The sequence below is a fragment of the Carcharodon carcharias genome, chromosome 14, assembly GCF_017639515.1.
Source record: "Carcharodon carcharias isolate sCarCar2 chromosome 14, sCarCar2.pri, whole genome shotgun sequence".
Classification (NCBI taxonomy): Eukaryota; Metazoa; Chordata; class Chondrichthyes; order Lamniformes; family Lamnidae; genus Carcharodon; species Carcharodon carcharias.
The window spans coordinates 14141064-14155709 of NC_054480.1; the positions used below are offsets into that span (position 1 = coordinate 14141064).

General features: G+C 44.1%; 1 protein-coding gene across 1 annotated transcript in view; it reads left to right on the forward strand.

Moving 5' to 3' along the window:
* The window catches only part of rbck1 (RanBP-type and C3HC4-type zinc finger containing 1), a 46938-nt gene that overhangs the window by 10033 nt on the left and 22259 nt on the right, over positions 1–14646 (forward strand). The window contains exons 3-6 of the mRNA XM_041204481.1: positions 1293–1437; positions 2366–2459; positions 9284–9500; positions 13930–14039. Of these exons, the coding sequence (XP_041060415.1) occupies positions 1293–1437; positions 2366–2459; positions 9284–9500; positions 13930–14039 (566 nt within the window). The remainder of the gene's footprint in view (positions 1–1292; positions 1438–2365; positions 2460–9283; positions 9501–13929; positions 14040–14646) is intronic.

Genomic DNA, 14646 nt, shown 5'->3' on the forward strand with positions numbered 1-14646 from the left:
TTGTGATGTGGATATATATAATCACAGAATCACAGAATCGTTACAGTGCAGAAGGAGGTCATTTGGCCCATCATGTCTGCACCAGCTCTCCGAATGAGCAACTCATCTAGTTCCTTTCTCCCAACCCTGAAGATTGTTTCTTTTCAAATAACCATCCAATTCCCTCTTGAATACCTCGATTGAACCTGCCTCCACCACACTCCCAGACTGTGCATTCCAGACCCTAACCGCTTGCCATTGTCAACATTCACATCTACTTTCCTGCAACAAAAGGAATATTTTTCAAGCCTTGAGCCTTTTTTGAATTACTCGGGAGATTGGGGAGCCTACAGTTCCCTGTTGCCTTCTCCATGGCAATGCCTCGGCCAATCAGAGTCGACTTGTCAACCAACCAGCACCTTTTTCTCCTGTAGTATAAATTGTTGTGATTGTTTGAAATTTGGCATTCTTGTGTTTGTCCTGAAGAGTGCAAGATGAAAAGCTCCAACAACATGTGTTTATTTTTCCAGCAGTAGCCAAGTTCTGTACTGCCAGCCAATGGAATAAATTTTCATTTTCGGCTAGGCATTAATCTGGCAAAGCAGATCTGCCCATTAGAGAACCCACTGGACATTGACTCCATTGAAATCAATGGGATTAAAGCCATGTCAGTGCTATAATGGGCAGTTATTGGCCAGGTGGTGAAGACAGGAGTTTCTTTCAATGTCTTTTGAGCACCAAAATATTCCACCATGTGAGCAGAATTATATTTACTTCAGAGTATCAACATCTGCTTCGGGTTAACAATGAAAGCCTCCACAATGACAGAAGGAAAATACTGTGAATGCTGGAAATCTGAGATACAACAAGAAGTTGTATTTATATAGCACCTGCGACACAATAAAAACACCCCAAGGTGCTTTACAGGAACCTGAAAATAACCAAAAAATGTTGGAGAACGCTCCTCAGTGAGTCAGGCAGCATCTGCAGAGAGAGGAACTGCATTAACATTTCAGATCACTGACCATCCAACAGCACTGGTAGATGTTCGATATTTAACAGATTTTAAGCAAGTACAGAGGCAGGAAAATGAGGTGGGGGGTGGGGACAGAGGAAAGAACAACAGAGAAGGTCTGTGATAGGGTGGAGGACAGGAATGATTAATTGATGAAAGGGATGTTGGGGTAAGGGTGGGGGGCGGTGGTGATAGGGCAAGTCATGATGGAACAACGAAAGCCTCCAGCTGCCTTTCTCTACCTTTCCTCCTATGTCTTAACAACCTGGGTGGCCTGTCTCATTTCTTATTCCTACAGTGGAGGCTGTTGCTCAGAAACTGAGCAGAGCGATTGAACTGGGAGACAAAGAAATGGCAGTTGAGTACGCTGAGATCCTGGCTGAGAATCACGCTCCTGTCACTGTCCAACTCAAGGAAGCTGTCTTTCCTCAACATGAAATCAAGTAAGTTAGTGAATAAAGTGAAGATGCATGGGATAGAATCATAGAACCATACACCACAGAAGGTGGCCAGTCGGCCCCTCATGCCAATGCTGGCTCCTTAGTAGGGTTATTCAATTAATGCCACTCTTCTCCTCTTTCCTCATAGCCCTGTAAATTCTTTATCGTTCCAGCATTTATCCAATTTGCCCTTGCGAGTTACTATTGAATATTCTTCCACTGTCCTTTCAGTCAGTGCTTTCCAGATCATTACCGTATGAAAACTGTTTCCTCATGTCGCCTTTGGTCCTTTTACTTTAAATCTGTGTCCTCTGGTCACAGCCTTCTCGATTTGATAGTGTGAATAAGTAAAATCTTTCATGATTTTGAGCTCCTTTATCAAATCTCTGGTGAGTGGGCTGTTAATAAGTAATGATTATAGAAGTTTTGTGCTCTGTTGCTGAATGGCTTGCGACTCTTTTCAGGCCTTTGCCAATTTATTTTGTAATTAAATACTAGGGCATGTGGGGCTGTGAGTGATTCACCATCCTTTCTAATCTTACCACACCTCCCACTGATCCTGAGGCTAAGGGAACAAGAACTAATGTTCCTTCTGTTCCTGCCCTTCTAGTTGGTTGCTCTGTTGCCTAATGGCCATTAGACAATAGGGCGGTCATACAGCAGGGTGGTCTCTAAGGATGAAAGAAAGAAACTAGAACGGAACCATTATAGCCCTCTCTAATTCCTGTTGACAACACACACTGACTGTTAATATCTTTCTGTATGTATCTTAGCGCCTGGCCCTAAACTTTACAATGCACACCACCCACGCACCCCCACCCCCCCCCTCTTGTATTGTTGCCTTCACCACTGGTGTTTAAATATAGCATGTGTGACTTAGACAGAGCAGTCTATTTTCCTGAGATAACAAATTCCCACTGTTTACTTGTAGATTAAGAGTTGGGGTTGAAGATTCACAGTCACGCGGTATATCCATCACAATGAATGTGTTTCCACACATGACCATTGCAACGCTGAAGACAAAGGTAAAACGAGAAGCTAGTTACTCTGAAATATGATGCACAGTCAGGAAAATTACATCCAGAATAGCCAATAAATTGTGGTGAGTTGTAGGGGGGGTTGTGGGGGGGGGGTAAAGCTTGCAAGTGCTGAGAAAACATAATCCACAACCCCATGCATGTGATTAGTATCACAAGCTAAACTGTGCCCTTCTGACTGGGTCAGTAATGGTTAGTGATCTTTTTTATACCGCTTAAAATGATGCTTTGGTGCTAGCTGTGCCAGCCTCAATGGATAACACTCCCCAGAGGTGTAAGGCTACACTGCACTAATGGAGGTGCTGACTCGCAGGTGAGACATTAAAGCAAAGCCCCGTCTGTCCCCTCAGGTGGACATTGAGGATCCCACAGCACTATTTTGAAGAAGAGCAGAGGGAGTTCTCCCCAGTTAAAAGCAAAACACTGCGGATGCTGGAAATCTGAACAAAAACAAAAATACCTGGAAAAACTCAGCAGGTCTGACAGCCTCTGCGGAGAGGAAGACACAGTTAACGTTTCGAGTCCGTATGACTCTTCATCAGAACTGAGGGAATATAGAAATGAGGTGAAATATAAGCTGGTAGAGGTATGTGTTCTATTGTACTATTGTCGTTGACATCTTTTGATGATCTGCTTCTATCACTGCTTGTTTGTCCCTACAACCACACCACCCCCCACCTCCACCTCTCTCTCTCTCTATCTCTCTGCCCCCCACACACACACCTTAAACCAGCTTATATTTCAACTCTTTCTTGGACTCGAACTCAAGTTCTGTCGAAGGGTCATGAGGACTCGAAACGTCAACTCTTTTCTTCTCCGCCGATGCTGCCAGACCTGCTGAGTTTTTCCAGGTAATTCTGTTTTTGTTATGGTAGAGGGGGGTGGGACAGGTAAAGCTGGAGAGGGGGGCCAGTGATGGGTGGAGGCAAATAAGGGATGGCCAAAGATGTCATAGACAAAAGGACAAAGGGGTGTTGACGCTGGTGATATTATCTAAGGAACGTGCTAATGGGGACACAAAGGGTAGCAAGCAGGACAAGCTAGAGGCAGATGTCCCTAGTGGGGGTGGGGTGGGGGGAAGGGATCGGAATGGGCTAAAAGGTGGAGATAAAACAATAGATCGAAATAAATTTAAAAATAGGTGGGAAAAGAAAAGTATATGTTTTTAAAAATTATAAATTATTGGAAAAAGGGTGATCGGAAAGAGGGTGGGGATGGAGGAGTTATCCCTAGTGTCCTGGCCAGTAATTATCCCTCATACAACATCATCACAAACAGGTTATCTTGTCATTATCATGGTGTTGTTTTTGGGAGCTTGCAATTTTTCTTTATTCGTTCATTGGGTGTGAGTCAGAACGAAGTTGTTTTTTACTTCACTGGGATACCAATATGAACACAAAAAAGATGGTCTTTTAGTAGTAGAATTTGAGTATTGCTGAAAAAGATACACAATACCAAAGCTTTTCATCTTGCACTCATCAGGACAATTTGCAAAAACACCAAATGTAAAGGGAACAACAATTTATACTTCCTGAGAGGAGAGTGCTGATTGGTTGGCAAGTGGACTCTGATTGGTAGAGGTGCTGCCATGGAGAATACCCATCCCTAAATTGGCTACAAGTTTTCTAAGTTAAAACAGTGACTACACTTCAAAATACCTCAATGATAGAAAGTGCTTTGAGGCATCTCAAGGATGTGAAAGGCACTATATAAATACACATACTTCCTCTTCTCTTATAATCCACATTGGATAAATATCTGCATTCATGCAAAAAGAATGTAAAATAAAGAACATGCTGATGTTTTTGCTACAGTTACCTTAGAGATGAAATCTGTCATCACAGACTCACAATGAAATTGTTATTTATTTAACTGGGATACCATAAAGATGGACTTTTAGTAGTACAGAACTTGAGTATTGCTAAAAAAGGCTCATGTGGCAAAGCTTTTCATCTTGCGCTCATCAGGACAATTTGCAAGAACACCAAATGTAAAGGGAACAACAATTTAAACTTCATGAGAAGAGAGTGCTGATTGGTCAGCAAGTAGACCCTGATTGGTAGAGGCATTGCCATGGAGAATGCACCAGTTAACTGCTGACTGACAGTTAACTGCCTAGCTTTGCTTAAATTCAAACCAAGCAGGTTGACTTTGATTGGTCAAGGCACTGCCCTGGGGAATGAATCAGAGAATGGCTGTCACCTGTTTTGTTTAATTGGAACAGGTGCAACATGCCCTTTCTGTCTGTAAAGAACAGGGCTCTGTGTATGTAACTTCTAGCACACGTAAGTGAGCCACATTGCGAGCCTGACTGATAATCTTAAATTAGCTGTCAGTGTAATTCTTAGCACACTCAGGATCGTTTAGAAAACGCTGTCCATTCATGGAATCACATCTAATGTTGGACACTGTGTTTTGGGTTTTGTAAGCACAGGCTGCTTTTTTTTATTCATTCATTCATGGGATGTGGGCATCACTGGCTAGGCCAGCACTTAATGCCCATCCTTAAGAGTCAACCACATTGCTATGGGTCTGGAGTCACATGTAGGCCAGACCAGGTAAGGACAGCAGATTTCTTTCCTTAAAGGACATTAGTGAACCAGATGGGTCTTTACAACAATCAACAATGGTTTCGTGATCTTCATCAGACTTTTTAGTTCCATATTTTTATTGAATTCAAATTTCACCATCTGCCATGGTGGGATTCAAACCCAGGTCCCCAGAGCATTACCCTGGGTCTGTGGAATACTAGTCCAGTGACAATACCACTATGGCATCACCTCCCCTTCTTGATATGAAGCAATCCTGAGGGTGCTAAGAATTATGCAACAACTTGCTTCTGCTCATCCTCATCTAACATCTTAACGTAAAATGTCCCAAAGTGTTTCACCTTAGCATTACCAAACAAAATTTGACAATGAACCACATTAGGAGATACTTAGATAGATGACCAAAGGCTTGGTCAAATAGGTAGGTTGGAAAGTACTTCATAAGCTCCTTTAGGGTATGGGGTTTTAACAAGGATTATGTCTGCGTGTCTAAAATACAGGCCCATAATTCACATTTATAAATAAAGAGTACATGAGAGAAAAAAGAATGAAGTAAATAGAATGGGAGGATACATGGAGTATAAACATCAGCACAGATTAGTAGGGCTGAATGGTCTGTTTCTGCCCAATGTACTTTATCAAATTCTACAGAGTATCTTAATAGAGGAGAGAGGTCGATTTTTACAGCACAGGAACAGGTCATTTGGCCGAAATGGTTTGAGTTGCCATTAAAGCTGCTATTTATGCTCCAGACAACTCTCCTCCCACAGTACTTTATCCAATCCTATCAGCATAACCTTCTATTCCTTTCTTCCTCATGTACTTATCTAGCTCCCCCTTAAATGCATCCACCTTCAAACCTGCTATTTTGTCTTAATTGTTCCCTATGGTGGCAAGTGACCACATCCCATGAATGAATATGAAGAAAGTTCCACGCTCTAACCATTCTCTGAATAAAGGTGTTTCTCCTGAATTCCCTATTGACTTTATTAGTGACTACCTTATAGTTATGGCCCCTAGTTTTGGACACCCCTACAAATGGGATCGAACCCTTCCGAAATTTAATGAGCTCCCCTATAGGTCACCTTTCAGCTTTCTCTTTACATCCTGCTCAGACGTTCTTGATAATTATAACCTTGTACATCTTTGTTTTGCAACCTCTCCGGTGCCTCTGGATGTGCTAGTCGGTGGAACATGGGGCTGAGTTTTAGGTGCCCCCAGCACGCGTGTTTCCCATGGGGGTGCTGGGGAGACATGTAAAATACGGTGGGCCCCATCTCACCACGTTTAGCATGCACGGTCAATCTGGTTTTACAGGAGTGGATTATAACATGCGGCTTGAGTGTCTGAATCATGCCTGCGACAGATTTTAGACCAGAGATAGAATTGTATAAACACAACCCACTGAGCTGTTTGGCTCAGAACCAAATCATTCCACTTCCTGTAGTGAAGTTGATGGTATGTCAAGATCCAAATCGAGCTGGGGGTAGCTCGAACTACACCCTTCCTGTACGTTACTGCATTGACATTTTAATAAGTTGTTGTTAAGAAAATTCTGTTTTGGGAAAAACCAGAGGAACAAATGGATTTAAGACAAAATAACATGATGGGTCATTTTTTGTTGTTGTTGAAACCTGGATGTCCTTGTACATAAACCGCAAAAAGCTGCCTGCAGGTAATTAAGAATAAAAACAAAAAACTGCGGATGCTGGAAATCCAAAACAAAAACAGAATTACCTGGAAAAACTCAGCAGGTCTGGCAGCATCGGCAGAGAAGAAAAGAGTTGACGTTTCGAATCCTCATGACCCTTCAACAGAAGAATGTTGGCCTTTATTGCAAAGGGGTTGGGCTACAAAAGTAAAGAAGTTTTGCTGCGACTGTACAGGGCATTGGTGAGACCACAGCTACAGTACCATGTGCAATTTTGGCCACATTACTTACATACTTGCATTGGAGGCAGTTCAGAGAAGATTCACTAGGCTGATCCCTGGGATGAAGGGGTTTGTCAAATGAGGAAATGTTGAGCAGGTTGGGCCTCTGCTCATTGGAGTTTAGAAGAATGAGAGGTGATCTTATTGAAACATATAAGACACTGAGGAGACTTGACAGGGTAGATGCTGAGATCCTTCATGGGGAATCTAGAACTAGGGGGCACAGTTTCAAAATAAAGGGTTTCCCATTTAAGATGGAGATGAGGAGGAATTTCTTCTCTCAGAGGATTGTTAGTGTTTGGAATTCTCACCCCCAGCGAGCAGTGGAGGCTGGATATACTCGAGGCTGAGTGAGACAGATTTCTGATTGACAACTAAAGGAGTTAAGGGTTATGGGGGTCTGGCTGGGAAGTGGAGTTAAGGTGACAATCAGATCAACTATGATCTTATCGAATGGCGGAGCAGGTTCAAGGGCCAAATGGCCTACTCCTAGTTCTTATGTTCTTATGGAGGAGAATATAAAGGCTGCCTTTTTGGTGACCTGGCCAATATTTATCCCTCAATGAACATCACAAAAAACAGATAATCTGGTGATTATCACACTGCTGTTTGTGGGAGCTTGCTAACTGTAAATTGGCTACTGCATTTGTACATAACAACAGTGATTACACTTCTAAACCACTTCATTGGCTGTAAAGTGCTATGAGGTGTCTGGTGGTTGCGAAATGTGCGATATAAATGCCAGTCTTTTCTTTCTGTTTATGCAAAACACTCTTTCTGTTCTTCAGAAATGAAAAGCAGAAACCAAGAATTGTTCGGCAACTGGTTTCATTTTTATTCCATGGACACATGGGTTCTCCATGATTTTAACTAGTGCTTTGAGGACAGTTCCATCTGTGTATCCTGTGAAAATCAGAAACTAGTGGAGGGCCCACCATGCGACTCAGTGAAACCTCTAGGGTTGTAGTTGACAAAAACAGTGAATGAGTGTGGGATTCAGTGCTTTCCAGTCTGTTCTTGGTTGTAAGTTCCATACCACTATGAGCTAAAGACTCCAAAACAAGTTTCTGTTTAAATATTGGGTAGATTGACTGCAGTAAAAAGAAACACAGCCAAAGCTGGCACGCATCACTTAAATTGATTATTAAATGTCTTTTGGAACTTGTATGTTTGTTAGCTGCCTGAAATTATTTTGATCGATGTAAAGGCATCACAATTATATCCTACAGTGCTCAGCTATAGCCACGAGTGTTGTTTATTTTAATGCGTAATTTTATGGACTTTTTTTTATTCCTTCATGGAATATGTGATGCTGGCAAAGCCAGCATTTATTGCCCACTCCTAATTGTTCGTGAGAAGGTGGTGACGAAGGAGGCTTGGTGAGTTGCTGCAGTGCATCTTGTATATGGTACACACTGCTGCCACTGTGTGTCGGTGGTGGAGGGCATGAATGCTTAAGATGGTGGATGTGATGCCAATCAAATGGACTGCTTGTCCTGGGTGATGTTGAACATCTTGAGTGTTGTGGGAGATGCACTCATCCAGGCAAGTGGGGAGTATTCCATCACACTCCTGACTTGTGCCTTGTAGATGGTGGACAGGCTTTGGGGAATCAGGAGGTGAGTTATTCGCCATATGTTTTCCATATCTGAGCAATCTTATACCCCAGTGTTCTCTCAACAGCCTGTTTGTAATCATTAATACCATTTCTCTGCAGGTCTGCTAATGTTACATCAGAGATTGCTCGCAATACCCCCTTCCTACCCACTACCTGTGGAAATACCATACCACGCCTTATCAATAAGCTGTTAGCCTCAGTTCACTGGTAGCTCTCTTATCTTTAAGTCAGAACGTTGTGGGTTCAAGTCCTACCCCAGGGACTTGAGCTCGTAACATGAGCTGACACTTCAGTCCTGTTCTGAGGAAAATGCTGCACTGTCGAAAGTGCCATCTTTCAAATGAGACCTAATACCAAGGCCCCAGCGGCTGTCAAGCGGATGTAAAAGATTCCATGGCTGTTTTTGAAGAAGAGTAGGTGAGATCTCAATCTCCTGGTCAATATTTATTAACATTACCTCGAAAAAAACGTTATCTGATCATTACCTCCACTGTTTGTGGGACCCTGCTGTGCATAAATTGGCTGCTGCGTTTCCTATATTGCATCATTTCCTCTCGCATCGTATTGCATTTCAAAAGTACTTCCTTGGCTCTAAAAGTCATCGGGACATCTTGCTGAGGTTATGAAAGGTGCAAGACAAAGGCGTGTTATTTCTTTTAGCCAGGTTTGAAAATTAAGTTGAAGGCTGTTTTCTCTTTCTGTCGCCCACAAAGGTGTTTACCGATTACAGTTTTCATCCTAAACTGCAACAGTGGATCATTGCTCACCGTCTGGCAAAGGACAATGAAACTCTTTACTTCCATGGCATTAGAAAGGACGGGGACATGGCTTTCGTGTATCTCCTGTCAGGCAAGCAGGCCAATGTCACCCAGAGACAATGTGAGCAGGATCGGATGCTGCTCCTACAACAAGCGACAGAGACAGCCTGTGGTGAGTGCTGTTTTCAGGAAACCCTCTTCAAATAAAGGGCAGGGGAAATCTGGAACTCTCTCCGCACAACACGTTGTTGAGGCTGGGAGTCAACTGAAAATTTGAAAACTCAGATTGGGGGATTTTTGTTAGGCAAGGCTTTCGGGGCTAATGTTTTCAGGGGCTAAGGCGGGCAAATGGAATTAAGATATAGTCAACCATAATCTAATTAACCGGGGGGAGCAGGTTTGAAGGGCTGAACAGCCGCTTCCCCTGTCAACAGTTTTTATGGGAAAAATAGATGGAACTGTGACACGTGATTCCTGAAATAAGCTGATGCTTAATGGGCTGGGCTGGGTTCTTAAAACGTGAGAGAGTCTGAATTGGAGGCCGACAGCTGCGCAATTTAGTGCTGCCGGCCTCTGTGCTGGTTCCCTGCCACGATCCTGACCCCGAGTCATTCTGAACGAGGGAAGTGGCATGTTGGGACTAACTATTGTTACTAAGGCCTCGTTCCCACACCGACTGGGATTTGCACTCCGCAATGCAGGTCGATGTGGAGGGGGGAAGGGGAAGGGGACAAAAGATCAAACTCAAGGGACACAGTGGCACAGTGGTAATGTCACAGGACTAGTGATCACGAAAGTGGATGCTACCCACGTATTATCTCAAATAAGACAGCAGAAAAAGAAACGTCAACATCAATACCGACTAATATCACCAGGGGGAGGATTTTCCCCTCAGGCAGGTGGGTCTGGGAGGGGCCGTGCAATGGTCTGCCTCCCACAATCAGGCCCCGACTGCGATTTCACATTTATAACGGGCAGCCAGCCTGAATCGAGCGCTGAAACACTCAGCGCTGCCTGGGTTTCGGGGCGGGGGGGTGGGGGTGCAGGAGGAGAGCGAGCGTGGAAATCAGTGCATGCCCGCGGCGGGGGGGGGGGGTGGGGGGGGTGGTGTGCTCACTGAAAGCCCCCTGAAGATACAGAGCAGCCTCAGGGAGCTGCAGATTTTTCACATGAAAAATAAAGCCTTTTTTTAAAAGAGAAAAACATGTCTCCAGCCACCCCCATGTGACTCTGTCACATGAGCAGGGACACGTTAGAAACGAGATTTAAAAATTTTCATTTTATTTTTAATTAACATCGGAAATCTCGTCCCGCCCGTGGATGAGGTTTCCTCAAAAAATCCAAAGGCCGCTTGGCCTTTGCGCCCGCCCGCCCAGCCGAAATCAACTCATCGATTAAGGGCCTTGATAGGCCGATTAGTTGTTGGCAGGCGCGCTGCTGCCTCTCGCGCACACCCGCCGACCGAAATATCGCGTGAATGTGCGATGACGTGGGGACGCTCCCCCAACATCATCGCGCACTATCTCATTCCCGTTCGGACCGGGCGCACGGCCAATGAGGGAAACGTTCTGCCCCGTGTGTGTGCACATGTGCATGGACTTGTGATGGATGGATTAGGTGCCCTGCTCCTCGACAAAACAAAATCAATTATTGCGTGATTTTTTTTTTTAAAAAGTACTTCGGGTCATATTCTATGCAAAGGACACTTGGAGACCAAGGAGGATCATTTATTTCCCGACAGAAAGGTACATACATACATGCTCATCATAAATCAGACCCAAGCACACATAACAGCATTAACGTAACCAATTTATTGTTCAACCATTTTTCAGCTAACTCAGCCATGAATTTCTGATTCAAGATAATGTCCCAACTTGCACATGAGACATTAAACAGAAGCTGTATCTAGCACCTTCTCGGGGGCAGTTAGGGATGGACAATAAAAATGCTGACATAGCCAGCGACGCATATATCCCATGTGAGAATAAAATAAAAGTTCAGCCATGGATGCGAACCATCTTTGGCACTATTCAACGAAAGCCAAGGAAGTCGTGCTGGTGTTCTGGTATTGGTTGGACCACACTTGGAATGCCATGCACAAGTTCTGGGCCTGGACTTTTTAAAAAGGTTCGGAGTCCGGGTTGGAGGCGGGTACTCAGTTTGGAGCCGCCAAGTTCCGTGCCAGTTGCCCGCGACCATCAAGACCCTGGGTCATTTTGAAAGAGGCCGAATGAGGGTCAGATCAGATACCCCCTTGGAAGTGACAGATAGCCAATCCACATTAATTAAATGTCCTTAAGGGGCCTTTTAAGCCCCAGTTCCCGCGCTGACGCTTCCAGTTGGCAATGCTAGCCCACATCCACAGGAACACAAGAAATGGGAGCAGGAGTAGACCATACAGCCTGTCGAGCCTGCTCCACCATTCAGTACAATCATGTTTAATTCTGGGCTTCAATTCCACTTTTCTGCCTGCTCCCCATATCCCTTGAATCCCTGAAAAACCAAAACTCTGTCCATCCCAGAGGTAATTGTATTCAACATTGGAGCATCCACCAGCCTCTGGAGGGGTGAATTCCAAAGATTCACAACCCTTTGAGGGAAGAAATTTCTCCTCATCTCAGTCCTAAATGATCGGCTCCTTATCCTGAGACTCTGCCCCCCCCACCGACCGTGTTTTAGATTCCCCCACCAGAGGAAACAATCTTTCAGCACCGACCCTTTCAAGCCCCTTCAGAATCTTGTGTGTTTCAATGAGATCACCTCTCGTTCTTCTAAACTCCAGAGAATTTACTCAGCCTCTCATCATAGGACAACCTCCTCCATCTCAAGGACCAATCTAATGAAACTTTGCTGTACCGCCTCCAATGAAAATATGTCCTACCTTAAAGATGGAGAGCAAAACTTCACAATGTGATCCAGGGCAACGTGATGGGTTCAGGAGGGGAAAGGGGAGGAGGGGTACAAGGGACCTCCAAACCCACCTCAGATCCACAATGGCCGCTAGGTCATGGCTGCAACTGCTGGAGGTGTCGTCCCCCCAGGATCATGACCAGATAGCTGTGCCATTTTAAGAATTAATGTAAAGTTACCTTTGCTTTCCCCCAACCCCATCCCCCCCACCCCCACTGTCTGTATCCCACCTCAGCTGGTGAGGCTGCCGATCTGAGTGCTTGAAGGCCTCCGATTGGCTTCCCCAGCGTCAGGAACCCACCCACTTGGATTCCAACCCCCGATTAAAAATTCAGGATCTGTCCTCTGTACGATAAAAAAAAGGGTATAAAAGCTTCAGAGAAGGTGCAAACAAGATTTTAAAGGATGTGACCAGAACCGAGAGGGTACAACTATCAGCCAAGACTGAGCAAGTTGGGTTGTTTCCTCTAGAAAAGAGAAAGATGTGGGACAAACTAACAGAGCTCTTCATGATCGTGAAGAGGTTTGATTGGGTAGATTCAGGGAAGATTTTTCAACCTGCCGGGGAGGCCAGAACTAGAGGTCAAAGATGCAAGATAGTCGCTGATAAATCTAGTAAGGGATTCATGAGAAACATCTTTACCCAGAGAATGGTAAGGATGTGGTATCTGCTACCTGATGGAATGGTTGAGGCAAATAGCGTAGATGCATTTAAGAGAATGCTGGATGGGAAATATCTGGAGATAGGGTGGGATAAAATAAGTAAAGGTGGAGGTAAGGGGCTTGTGCAGGGTATAAACATCAGCATGGACCTGTTGGTCTGAATTGCCTGTTCCTGTGCTGCAGATACTATGTAATATAAGATAATAGTTGGGAATTTGATAATAAGTCTTTGCGAAGAGCCCAACTCTACAGACATGTAGTACTGACCAGTAATTACTCAGTGAGGCCTGGAGAATCGGACAGTGATTGAAGGGAGAGCAAACATGGCTGCTAATTTGCACAGCAAGATCCAATAAACAACAATGAGGTATGCTGTATTTTTTTTTGTGATGTAGACTAAGGGATGAAATTTGCCCAGATTACCAGGACTGCTTCCTTGGCTTTCATTGAATAGTGGTCTAACCAAGGTGCTGTAGAAGTTTATATGCGAGTCAGCTGACTTCCTGTGCTTCAGTCATGTGGCTATCCCTCAGGTGTGGGTCCATGCAATGTGTGGGTTACCGATTCCACCCTGGATCATCTTGAAGAAAGACATGCATTTAAATAGCTCCTTTCTGGATCGGGGATTCTCACTTACCATTAGTCTGACATTTTCCTGCGCCCTTCAGCTTGAACAGAGTCAGCAAGCCCTGAAGAATCGCAACTCACAGTCGTCTTCTTCCCCTGAACCGCTGGCAAGTTTGCACCTTAATACGGGCATGTCACAAACGTGCCTTTATTTTTCCAGCAAGATTTGGGTCAATGATTGAAGAAACAGATGAGTATTCCAAAGAGATTGTGTAAATCTTCAACAATTATGGTGCTGCTAGCTTATATATATTTTTCGCAGTTAGTTATATTTATCAGAAGAGAGTCTCAATTTTTTTTCTCTAAAAAGACAAATTTCAAGATATGTTTGGCGCATGGTTTTTTTTCTGCAGAGTAGAGGGATGATTTCAGAAAATTAAATCCAGCCCTCTCTCTTCTAGGAATGTTCAGTTCAAAGCCGAATAATGAGGGTGCTCTTCCTAAATTGGAAGCGCGTGGAATCCAAGTCCAATTAAATGAAGCAAACATTCAGCCAGAAGCACCAGCAAAGGTAGGTCCAGTTCTACCAACAACACCATGGTATATACTATTAAAAAAGCAGTGTAAGACGTGGTCTACAGGATAGTAAACTTACCTTCACATCGATTGACTACCTTAAAACGTGTCAGCTTCAGTCTTGTGGGTTATTCTTTTTCCTATTCATTAACAATCAGTCAACTGAGAACAAAACAATCTCCTCAAAAATAATCTTAAAAGAAAGCCTTTTCTTATTCTTTCATGGGATGTGTTCCTCGCTGCTAGGTCAGCATTTATTGCCCATCCCTAATTGCCCTTGAGAAGGTGGTGGTGAGCTGCCTTCTTGAACCGCTGCAGTCAGTGTGGTGTAGGTACACCCACAGTGCTCTTAGGGAAGGAGTTCCAGGATTTTGACCCAGTGACAGTGAAGGAATGGTGATATATTTCCAAGTCAGGAGGGTAGGTGGCTTGGAGGGGAACTTCCAGCGGATGGTGTTCCTATATATCTGCTGTCCAAGTCCTTCTAGGTGGTAGAGGTCACAGGTTTGGAAAGTGCTGTTAAAAAAGCCTTGCTGCAGTGCATCTTGTAGATGGTACACATTGCTGCCACTGTGCATTATTGGTGAGGGAGTGAATGTTTA